The sequence below is a fragment of the Falco peregrinus genome, chromosome 8 (genome assembly GCF_023634155.1).
Source record: "Falco peregrinus isolate bFalPer1 chromosome 8, bFalPer1.pri, whole genome shotgun sequence".
NCBI lineage: Eukaryota > Metazoa > Chordata > Aves > Falconiformes > Falconidae > Falco > Falco peregrinus.
In genome coordinates, this window is record NC_073728.1 from 22,402,011 (window position 1) to 22,414,387 (window position 12,377).

At 39.2% G+C, this 12,377-nt stretch overlaps 1 protein-coding gene across 2 annotated transcripts in view; it reads right to left on the reverse strand.

The window, feature by feature from the left end:
• CERS6 (ceramide synthase 6) overlaps window positions 1-12,377 on the reverse strand; it is a 128,319-nt gene that overhangs the window by 86,873 nt on the left and 29,069 nt on the right. For both annotated transcript variants that reach the window (XM_055813111.1, XM_013298870.3), the window contains exon 2: window positions 1,297-1,402. In XM_055813111.1, the coding sequence (XP_055669086.1) occupies window positions 1,297-1,402 (106 nt within the window). The remainder of the gene's footprint in view (window positions 1-1,296; window positions 1,403-12,377) is intronic.

Genomic DNA, 12,377 nt, shown 5'->3' on the forward strand with positions numbered 1-12,377 from the left:
TTCAGTGGAAGATTAAGAAAAGCCATTCTCTGTAACTTTAGAAAAATCAAATGATTGAAGCAGCTCTGCAGCTCTTGGGATTTTGACTAAGATAACTGCTGCATGTGACTCCAAAAAGGTCGCTGGCTAAATCGGACCGTTTCTTTGAGAGCAGCTACCGTACAGCCCCACCAAACTCTTGCAGGAAAGTAAATGCTTTCCTTTGGAGCTCTTTGCACTTGTCTCCATGCACTGGGTGCTGGGAGCTGTGTGTGCCAGCTCCTACCATGACTCACAGGCAGGAGTTAGATCACTTCACACACTCGGGCCCTGTGTCAGGCTAGAAGATTCTGCAAGGAAAAATTGAATAAAACCCATCCCATTCTTCCTCCAGCTGAGTCTGGGTGACAGCACATGTGCTGCAACTTTTAAAAGTAAGGTACATGAGATACCCTCCCTGAAAACAGGACAGAAACTAAAATGAGTGCCATGGTGATCTCAAGAGAGGGCTGGACACACAAGCAAAACAGATCCATGGCATATTTCACTGTCCCTGACACTGAACCCAATTTTGTCCCTCAGGCCTCCACAGGCCTTTCCACTACTAAGTGGCTAACCACCAAATTCTTCAGGAGACACTAAAAGACACCCGTTCACTGCCCACTGCATGGGAAAAGTTCAGGATACTTCAAAAGCATGGACAGGATGACATAGAGATTTAGTTCAGTTGTCATACAGTGAGAGCTGTAAAGACAGAGACATAAGTGGTGAGGGAGAGACTTGTGTAAAAAAAATCTGCAGGCAGAATATTATTCAGTCAATTCTCCTCAACGTTTCTAGCTCTGCCCCCAGTTTCAAAGGATGTTCATCACAGTTGAAACAGCTGGGACACCAGCAAGTCAGCAATGCCCTGTGCTCAGTGTGCTCAGGCAGTTCCACTAGGAGTGGCTTTGAAGTTCCATGGAAAACACAGTAAGGCCAATGTTACTGGCTCACAATTCACCTCTTTTTTTAAAAAAAAAAGACAATTTTGTGGAAATTTCTAAAAGGTAAGAAGCCAAAAAGTAGGTGGCCATATGGCACCTATAATGTATTTCCGTTACAACTTTTTTTTTATTAAAAGCTTACAGGAGATGTCATGAAGGGATGGACAACTGCTCAAGTTGGCATACCAATGACAACCTTGGCATTTGTATATTCTGATTTTAGCTGTAAAAAAGGAACACTGCATTTAGTGGTTAGCTTTGTTTTGTTCAGACGTAGTTTACAGTGCCATATCCCACTTTATAAGGTAAATATTTTATTTAAATACTCTACCTTTGTAATAGCTGTGAAAACTTTTTCCAGGATAGCATTAGGTTGAGCTTTCTGTGGTCCGTTGGCTTGGACTTTAAGGCCTAAGGCACATGGTTTAGCAATGAACCTGTGAGAAACAGAAGAACAAAAAAAACCAAACAACCGAGTGAAATGCTTCAGTTATTTACTTCATTGCTGTTATCAATCAATGACATGTGGTAAATGTGCAAACATTATAACCCTGCCAACAAAAGCAACACTTAGCCTTACAGCTCAAAAGCAAGCTCATACAGGCGATTACATTGCAAAATAAGTAACATCACTTTGAAGGATGAAAGGAACTCCATGTGGAGCACATAAAACTGAGGATTTTCTTTCATGTTGTGAAAAAAAAAGGATAGAACAAAAGCATGAGGAATGCCTCCTAGAAAAACACCAACCAATGAAAAGAGCAGGGCAGCTTGCAGAGATGGGGAGCACGTAATATTCTCCTCCAAACAGAGCCTTTTTCATAAATCAGTTTCCAGGGTAGCTACTGCCTCAGGACTCATTCTGCAGTGGAAACTAAACAAGTCCTTAAAGGCAGCAAGCACTTAAGCTGCCCAGTCAATACAATTTTCTAAACCCTAAAGTTCAAACAGTATTGAGATATGCCTCAAAGACTTTGCTTTTCCTTCAAACTCTTCTGCTAAAATACAAAGCTGTCACAGATCCAAAGACCAATCTGTAAGTTCAACCAGTTGAACTTACTGGTGTAAGTATCGGGTGTCCCCGATACATTTTAGAGATGAATTACATAGCTTATATTACATACACTCAAAGATCACCATTCCACTTATTAAAACCTAAATTATTTGTAACTATGAGTCCAACTCTGGAAACCCCACAAAAGCTACAAAGTCTGTATAGGAATCACATTCATATATGAACAGTAAGAACTTCTGCCATTTCGAACTATGTAACCCTTGATTTCATCTAAAAGACTTCAATTTCCTAAGACTTTATTTGCCAGCAGGGACCAAAACAAACACACTCAGTAAAGAAGTAGTTCCATGTTTATCCAGCTGAATGACCACAAACTCTTAAAAATCATGGAATTCACATCCACATGCAAGCCCCATTTTAAGCACTGTTTTGAGCTACAACTGCTGTCCCTGCTATGTTTAAGACAGCACAGCTGATTAAAGAGAATTAATGCTAAGTAATGTTACAGTGGTTACAGCAATAGCATTTGGTAAAGGAAAATGGGTGATACCATATTAACTTGTTTTCCTTGGTTTTTCAAGGAAAAATTATTTATAACATTCCCATATGAAAGCCAATTCTATAGCCTGAAATCAATATATGCCTACTAACTACTTGCAAGGGGGGTGGGAAGCCATATGTACAAATACATGCAGTGTATCAGTGAAGTCGCTATTTGAAACTTGTATGTTATGAGAGGAAAAAAACCCTACTGTACGCTGTAAAAGTTTGGTTGCAATCTGGATTGGCTGCAGATTGTAACCATACTGCTAGCTCCACAACATCAACCAAATCGATGCACTGCATCACATATCAATTCCCTGCTTTAGGATTAAGAGCTCTGACAGTACCATTTTCACTGCTGAGCTTGAGAAGAAAGCAGTCCATTTTAACACTCATGAAACAGAAGCATGTAAGCTCTGTACATTTTATATGCAAATACACTTTAACACACTGATCTAAGCTACACTGGAAACTTGCATATAACTTGAAGTATAAAGTGACAAAAGAAGCAAGAATTGTCTTTAGTTCAACACAGGCATAACCAAACCAGTGCCAGACACTGCTGTTAGCTGATAACCAAAAGGTAGCTGAAAAAGCTAACAAAATGCTGATGGAATTTGATGTCAGAAATTTACTTTTTAATTCTAAGGAGTTGTAAAACACTTCTAGCCGTGTAATGGAGGAGCTGAGAATGCATCTATGTCCCTGTTTGTACCAAAAACCTGGAAAACACAGAAAAATTCCAGTCTTCAAGAAGTTCAAACAATTTCTGGAAGAGAAAGCAATAGACCCAGACAAGAATCAAGCCTAAGAGAGATGGTAAAGGGGATGTCTGTCAGCATTCAAGCTAATTTTATAAAGTCCTGCAAGGAAACACTTCTAAGTAGAGACAGGGCAGAGGAGTACTGTAGGTGGAATAAAAACATATAGAAATGAAAGACATCTTCATCAGCTTCATGCATTCATGGAGAAACCCAAGCTCAGCCTTCACCATAAGCAGCAAAATCAAGAAACATTCATTAAATAAACACAAAAATAAAAATTGTTTCAGATGGATTTTCTGGGCACTTACAAAGTCAGTCTCCTCTGAGATAAGATTTGATTTGGGTTTTTTTGTTTGAAGGGTGTGGTTTTTCTGTTTGTTTGGGTGGGGGGGTGGTTTTTTGTGGTTTTTCAGGGTTTTTTTTACATATATACAACTTTCAACTCCTGTTTTGCTTTTCTTGCACTGCTGAGTGAAGGAATGGGATAGCCATGATATAAATCCAATAGAAAATCAGTTCTCTAAACATGCTAATGTAAAAGAAAAAAAATACATGGTAAAGTCAAAAGCAGATTAAAAAGTCCCAGTTAGAAAAAAATCCACAAGAAGCAATTCCAAGCTTCATGCTGAGCTGATCTTCATTTAAATCTAAGCAAACCAGCTGGGTTTGCTTAAATGCCATTCTTAAAATGGCATGTCTTGCTAATGAACAGCCGAGAAAAATCCAGGACAATTCACACATACAGTGTTTGTCTAAATTTTAATAAGAGAAGAGAATTGTAATATTGATGTTATATCCATTACCTAAAATGAAATACATTTTCTGCTTCAACTCTGTATCTTCTAAACAGGAATATTTATTCGTCTTCCTTTGCCTCTTATGTTTTTCACAAGCACAGGAAAAATGGGTATGTGACCTGAACCAGAGTTCGTCCACAAGGACAGCAAAGCACAGTAAGGACATGTAGAGGGTAAATGGCTGCAAGACACAGGATGACCTTCTACGTCAGCGAGGTAGGAACAGGGAAAGCTAAAAAAATCCCCAACCTGAACCACAAAGGTCTGTCTCTTGATACGCTCTTGTGGTATTTCTCCACTTTTGGGGGGGGAAAAAAAAAAAAAAAGCTTTAAAAAACATCCCCTCCAGAGATTGTAAAGCAATTTTGACAGAAACATTTTATATGCCTGCAATACTGAGCAGGTCTGACCACCAATTCAAGTGTGCACACAAGTGATTCCCTTTGGTGGAATTGGTAAAAGTTAAGATATCTTTTTTTCTTTTCATACAAAAACTTAACGGATTCAAGCTATACTTTGCAGTTTAAAAAATGTTTTTCAAGGTTAAAATAGAATTTTAAAGTAGAATTTAATCAACAGAAACCCAAATACAACACCAGGTGCCACGAAAAGCATCATTAACATAATTCTCTCCAATAGTTTTCTGTAATAATTTAAATAGATTCATCAGTGAACAAAAACAGAATTAGTGTTTGATACATGTACAAACTATAAGTATGAGCATTTTGCCAAATGTTGCACTTCTTTTAAGCACTATTCATTTTTTCCATTTCTGCTAACGCTGTGGTATTCAATTCCCTAAGCAGTCTTACTAAAACCCATGGGACTATTTATTACATAAGGTACTGCAATTAAGAGGAAAGAACTATTATGAAAGAGTAAGGAAAGGAGAATTGAGTATATTGTCAGTTTTCTCTTTAAAACATGCAAATCTCAACAAATGTCATACCAATATCTCTTTTTCAATGGATTCCAGTATAGCTAAATTGAAAGCTGGTATTCATTTACACAGAAATTAAAGGACAAGTATTTTTTGCTGAACGCAGCCGCATATATTCTGGGTCTAGAAATGAAAGACCAACATAAATAAGGAGATTAAACACAGAATTCAGGTACCTTTTTAAAAGCAGCTTCCTCCTTCAGTCTACAACCACACTTAAAAAAAAAACCAAATGAACCAAAAAGCCCATAGCCAGCCAGTTCAGACAGTGTGGGTTATGACAGAACACTGGAATAGAAAGCACTCAGCCTCTGCAGGTTCGTAAATACTGCACCATCTGCCTGAACATGACAAGCATTTCTGAGTGTCCTGTACCCCTGAAGGCAGATGCTGGTTTGCATTTTAGATCCTATCTCTTTTTCTCGAATTGATCTTTTACAACAGCAATAACAAGGCCTTATACTCCACCCCAAACCTAGAGATCAATTTTTCCTCTACAAAGGAGTCAAGAAACCCTCTGCAAAATGAGCCCTCACCTCTCCTAGAGCATAAAAAGAAGCACCATTTCACCATAAGTATGTAAATTTGAACAAGAGCAAGTACCATTTTGGGTTTCCCACTTAGACTATAACAAATGCCAGCTAGACAAAGACAGCCACTATTACAATTGATGAATAAGCAGAAAAAGGAGAATAGGAAAAAAAACAACAATCACCAAACTGAAAATTAACTTTGCCCTGGTGGAGGAAGGTAAATACCAGTTAGGCACCACTTGCTCTTTGCAGTGATCACAGTGGGCACCAAGGATCCCACCCGGCCAACGACTCTGGGAAAAATGAACCCCCAAATCCACATTCTCTCAGAAGCCATTCCCACCACTCCACACGAGATGTCCAGATCCTCACATTCATAAAATTACAGCTTAAAAATATGCTCGTTCCACTGCCTGAGCACTCCACACCCAACGAAAGTTTCTCTTTAGAAATACGATGAACAGATCAGATCCACAATGAGCATAAACCATCCTGGGCACATCAATAGAAAATAACTGCAGCATCACTGAGAAAATAAGCTCCAATAGAACAGTAAGGAAAATGCCCCCACTGACTCATAGAAGTATTTCTGTTCTCCTTTACTGGCTATTTGAACCTTACTAATTAATTACGATGTAACCATTTTAGTTTGCTGCTTATCATCTTGCCAATTTATGTCATTTTAATCTCAGAATAAACCAGAAATGTTAGCGTTGACCCTCATAATCCTTGGAGGCTGATGTTCATTAGCACTAGCAAAGTCTGCATTAAACAAATATCTTATTTTAAAATATCACATGTGGAGGAAGAAAGAAGTTAAAAGGATCCTTTTTTGCCTGTGATTCTCTGGATTTCACTACAAGTCAAATAGCCCTACTTGTGACCTGTAATCTTTGCCCTGAATCCAGCCAGAAACTAATATATAGCAACTCTTTAGTCATCTGGGGCATTGGAAATACGTCTGTAGGGTACTCCTATAGCATGTGAACGCAGTGTTTCCATACCAGCAAGTCATCTGCCATTTCTGAGCTGACCACAGTGGGTGCCCTTTAGCCAATCCATGTTTGACAGCTTCCCAGCAGCTTTGAAGATGCTTAAACCACCACAGAACCCACAACATGTAAATAGGGATTACAGGGATTTTAAACAGCCCAAAAAGTCTGCAAGAATTAAGGCTTTCCAAACAGGGCCAGAAGAACCCGCCTCAAAAAAAGATGATTAAGCTAACAGGGCTAATGAATATTTGCCTCATGTAATTAAATATGCTGCATTTTTATTTTTTTTTTTTAACGTATAGGGCGATATAAAGAAAATACTCAATGGCTTGCTCTAAACCTTCAATCTGAGAAATCTCAGTCTTAAAATAATCCATGTTAGCTGGCAAGTGATACATGTTAACCAGTTCAAGGCAGGTTTGGATTCCTTCCCATGCCCTTTGAAGTGATAAAATTGTACTACTTTGCAATGCTTATTTGTCAAATGTTTCTGCTTTATTTAGAAACTCACTTCATTTCACCAAAATTCTCTCCAGAACATGACAGCAAGAATCCAAAAACTGAAACCTGTAAACCTTTCTCCATTTTACTGAGGCAAATAAACAAAAGAAAGACAAAAAAACCCAAACCAAAACAAAAAAACCAAACAAACCACAAACAAAAAAACTTCAAGCCCACAACTCTCTCCCCTCTCTCAAACTCAAACCCCGTGAGCTGATAAGAACGGGTCCCAGGAATGGGAAGCAATAAGTCTGAATGAACAAAAAAGTATGCTATAGATCCCCCCTCACCCCATCCCACTGTGGGAGGATAATTGTTTACTATCTGATCTTTGATTTTACTATACTGTCCTAATATAATCTGCAACAAAAGCTACTGAACTCAAATCCAACTATTTTTACAAAAGTACAAGGACAAGATTATTCATTCAAGAGAACCTAAATCAAGACAAGGTTCTTTGATGTAGATGAAAAAGGGTGTTTAACATTTCTGCATTTAAAACTGGCGTACCTAAAACAAGTCACCATCATGAGGTATGGAGCTGCAAGTAGTCTTACCATGTCCCAAACCTACATACAATTGCCAACAAAATAAGCTTAGATTTTTATTCTTAAAAAAGTGTATGGACTTCCTCTATCAGACTTAATAAGCTGACCTGCCATTCACATGCAATGTGTTTTAAATGTTGTTGTATGTCAAGGCTTTTGAAATCTGTTAAATTTTTATTTTAAAACTTTCAAACTGTGTGCACTGAGACAAGCGACCTGTCTACTCCTTGACCTCGAAACCTCTTCTCAGGATTGCAAGCAAAGACTGAATAAATTTAAGTTTCTTCCCTATTACTGTCATTTCTTAGTTTTGAATTAACCTTCTTGCTCCTTCCAAGTCTTGTTAAAGCAATGACTTTTTCTACCTGGGTGTAACACATTTTAATGGCTAACAGGCTCTGTTAAAACTTCCCACAAATTTGAAATACTTTTTTCCTTTAACATGTTTCAAGTACAGAAAGCTTCCTCCCTCACAAACAACTTTATTTTGTAGCCAACTTCAATATGGAAGCCAACTTGCAAATTTTCATCAGTGCAAGAGAGAAAAACTGAGCTAGTGCACATTTCACACCTTTTCTTTTAAAAAAAAAGTTTGTTGATCACAGCTTGAACCATTCCCTTTTGTCTTTCATTTATCAAAAGTAGGTCATATTATAGACCGACATACAGGACTAAGGGCCTCTTATTACAGCCCAAACTTAAGGAGCCCATCCATCCCCCGACCAACATCTGAGAAAGTACACCAGCCTGGCACAAAGCATCTATATTAAATCACCCTGGAGACTGCTCCTACATGATCTGTGCCAACAGATAAAAATTTCATGAAGCCATCAGGCAGAACCGTGGCTACATAGTCCTCATGAATACTGAGAATATACATTTTTTTGCTTTAGCCTTTCATGTCCACAAAGACATTTGAGTTAATTGCTTGCCAGCGCATGGTGAGAGTTTTAATCTCCCCCTTCCTGTGCTGAGTGAGGGTGCATCTACATTGAGAAATTTGAGAAAACTACAATGAATGTGAAGTTGCAGAGTATCTTTGAGTCATCTCCCAAGTATAATGAACTCTAGTTTGAACTAAATGGTATGCTCTGATTACATACATACAGCATGCCTGTATGGCAGACATAGTTCTGAACTTGGGTATTTACATAAAAGACTGCTCATGTTGCTAGAACCAGCTAACTGTAAGCTCCATAACAAAAAAACCCACACACAAACACCACCAAGCAAGCTATCAAGCTATTCCTGCAAATTAAATACGTCTGTCAAATCTCAGTTTTTTATCAGTATATTTACAAATACCAGAGAAGGCAGTTACAACCAGCAAAAGTTCCTCACTATGCTAAAGAGGAGCCCAATCTGTTTTGAAGAGTTTGGCTTTTTTTGAAAGGTTGATGCAGAACAAATTTTCCCAGCTCATCTACTTTATGCTCTCTAAACACAGATTGTTCCAGGGATTTATGATTACAATTGTCTAACTTGTTGGACACTGCTTGCTGGTTTTAAACAGAAACAATCTAAATTTGCTCTAACTACAAGGATGAGTGAAAGAAGAGGCCTGTTTCTAAGCAGATGCTCAACAGATTTACTGCCACAACACACAAAAACAATTGCTGAATTTGTTTTACTATTTTTGTATAGCTGACCTACTTAATTCAGAAGTTACTTGTATTACTAATAAAAAAAAAAGGCAGAAAAATCTTAATAGTCCTAGGACAAATTCAGTAGATAAGTGGGGTAGTCACTTCAGTATACCTATCCCAGCACTGATTTTGGCTCTGTTTCCCAACACCTTCTGCTACAGAAGAGAAGGATACAATGTCTGAGCACAGGCAGGGGTCTTAACCCAGTTAACCTCATCCAGGTGAGTTAATTTCACTGAAATTTATTGGGTGTGCTGGAAAGTGGGTCACAGCTCCTGCACTGAAACCTTTCCAAAGATAAGAACCTGCCTGCCCAAGTAAGAAGCCCAGCGCACAACTTCATATGTCAGCAAGAGCCTTCTGCTGCTAAGCATCACACCTACTGCTTCAGAGGACAACATGCAGGAGAGCTCAGAGCCAACCCTTTCAGGGGGACCTATTCCCAAACCTCCCAAAATGACTTCAGAAAAGCACACATATGCATCCACCTTTCATCTGAGAGGTTCGATGCTTTTCCTTCTTTTCTTTTTAGAGATGCATTAGCCATTATTTCCACACCACCATCATTATCCCATACCTCTCATGAAATCATACAAGCTAAGCACTATACTGTGGAACCCACGTATGTTTCTAAAATATAAAAGATAAGCAGCTTGTGAGAGAATTCAGCTTACTGAATTAGTGAGGTTTCATCTTTCTTTGGCTCAAATTATTAGACAGCTTTTACACTCAGCAGAATGGGAAAAAAAATGCTGGAAAATCTTTGGGGGTGGGTTGCTTTTTTCCCCCCAAGGTTTTGAAAGCTTCTTGTTAATGTTTTGAGCTGAGAAACCTTTCCAACAAGCAAACATATTTTTGACCTCAGCATTGCTACAAAGTATTCTAAGTTTCATAAAAAAGCTTTAACCAACCAATGAACCAAAAACCCCCCTACCAATCCACACATTGATCATCAATGTCCTTCTACTTCTTAAACAAAGAACCAAGTTATCTGAAATCCTTCCTAACAAAGGGCATCGCTCATACCTTGTAAAAAACTCAAAAGTACACAGTAAATCGAACTAGCAGTAGAAAACGCATCTATTGCAATACTTGGACCTCAGGGAGCATGGCTGGCAACAGCCTGCCGCACTGCTGAGAGCTGGTGGAACTAATGGTGTGGAATGAGAAACTGCTCATCTAAAATAAGGAAGCAAAATCCAGTACTTCACTGAGCGCAGGTATTTGCTACCATCTGACATGGGCAGAGTTCTAGAACCCAGTGGTGGCAGAAGCTGATGCATCACTATGTGTGGGCTCTATCCGGCTTCCTCTATTGGCCAGATACCCCCCTGAAATACCATTCGCTAGTACTCAAGTACTGCCACAACCCCTGTAAAACCACTCCCATGCATTTTTCTGCTTTGACAGAAAGTATTCTTTTCTTTAATATATCAAAGATGGATATAAAAGGTAGATTAAACTACACCTGTAACACTTGATGCAAATGGAGTACTGATACAAACATGCTAGCTGTATAAAACTGCTCCATCTCTGCTTGCAAGAGCAATGCTTCACCTTCAAAAAGGTTTCAGTAGTTTTTCAGCTGGGAAACAAAGTGCCCTATAAATTCAGCATATTGTCCTAGCAAAACAGCATTCAGCATAAAGTGGTTTTTCACATTTTGGATGCTATGTAAGTGAAAAATGGTTTTATACAGATCAGCTTTAGCGAAGATAATTTGGTCACAGAAATATGGTTGGGGGCAATAAGGGACTCAAGGGCTTCCACCCAAGAATACTTTCACATAATAGAAAGTTTTACTTTACTCAACAGTGTGTGAAAGGTAGCTGTGATAAAAAAAAAAAAAAGGATGTAGTAGCTGTATTTCAGCTTGCAAACTTACTGGTTAGGGCAGTGCTAATACACACCATTTTAAGTAAATAAAACAAATTATCCTCATCACTCAACAGCTGTATTATGAAATGCTTTGTCCTACAGAGTTACTCTTAAGAAACATGATTGATATGACTGACCCATATCATTCAATTACTGTAAAACTGTTTCTTTTTTGCAGCTGGATTTCTCACATTCATATTGTCCTGCCTTTTTTCTTTTGACTGAACATACCCCACTAAAAGTCACATCTCCCCATTATGCAAAGTCAAAATTACCCCCTTTTTCCTAAGATTTTGCTCCAATCACAAAAGACATGACCAATAACATCTGTATAGCTTAAACTACATTTGCACACCTGCTAGCTCCCATCACAAGCTGCAGGCCAAACCCCATTGATGATGGCCCCAATTCCAGCTCCTGTTCATACATACTGCTAAACCCTTTCACCCCACTGAATCCATAAAACCTACTTAATCCTTCCTCTCACAAGTGGAAAGGTTAGGGAGAAGTCTATCTCAAGCTGTACTTTAGTTCATAACTGGACTGACTGGAGCAGACGGTGTTCAGCCACCAGCATGGGAATACCCCAGCACAGCGCCTACTAACAGTGCTCCAGTTGCTTGTCCAGATAGTATGTTACTATAAAATGGGACAAAAGCAAGGCCAAATGCTTACAAACAGAAGTAGCTGTTTTCCAAACACGGAAGCAATTTTTTTTTTTTGTTCCCTATGACAAAGTGACCTGCTTAGTGGATGAGGGAAAGGCTGTGGATATTGTCTACCCAGGCCTTTGTAAAGCCTTTTACACCATCTCACACAGTATTCTCCTGGAGAAACTGGCTGCTCATGGCTTGGACAGGTATACGATTCACCAGGTAAAAAAACGGCTGAAGAGCCAAGCCCAAAGAGTAGTGGTGAATGGAGTTAAATCCAGTTGGTGGCCAGTCACAGGTGGTGTTCCCCAGGGCTCAGCACTGGGGCGAGTTCTGTTCAATATCTTTATCAATGATCTAGACAAGGGCATTGAGTGCACCCTCAGACAGTTTGCAGACAACACCAAGCTGGGTGGGAGTGTTGATCTGTTTGAGAGCAGGAAGGCTCTGCAGAGGGATCTGGACAGGCTAGACCAAGGGGCCAAGGACAACTGTATGAGGTTCAACAAGGAGAAGTGCTGGGTCCTGCACTTGGGTCACAACAACCCCACACAACGCTACAGGCTTGGGGAAGAGCGGCTGGAAAGCTGCCTGAACAA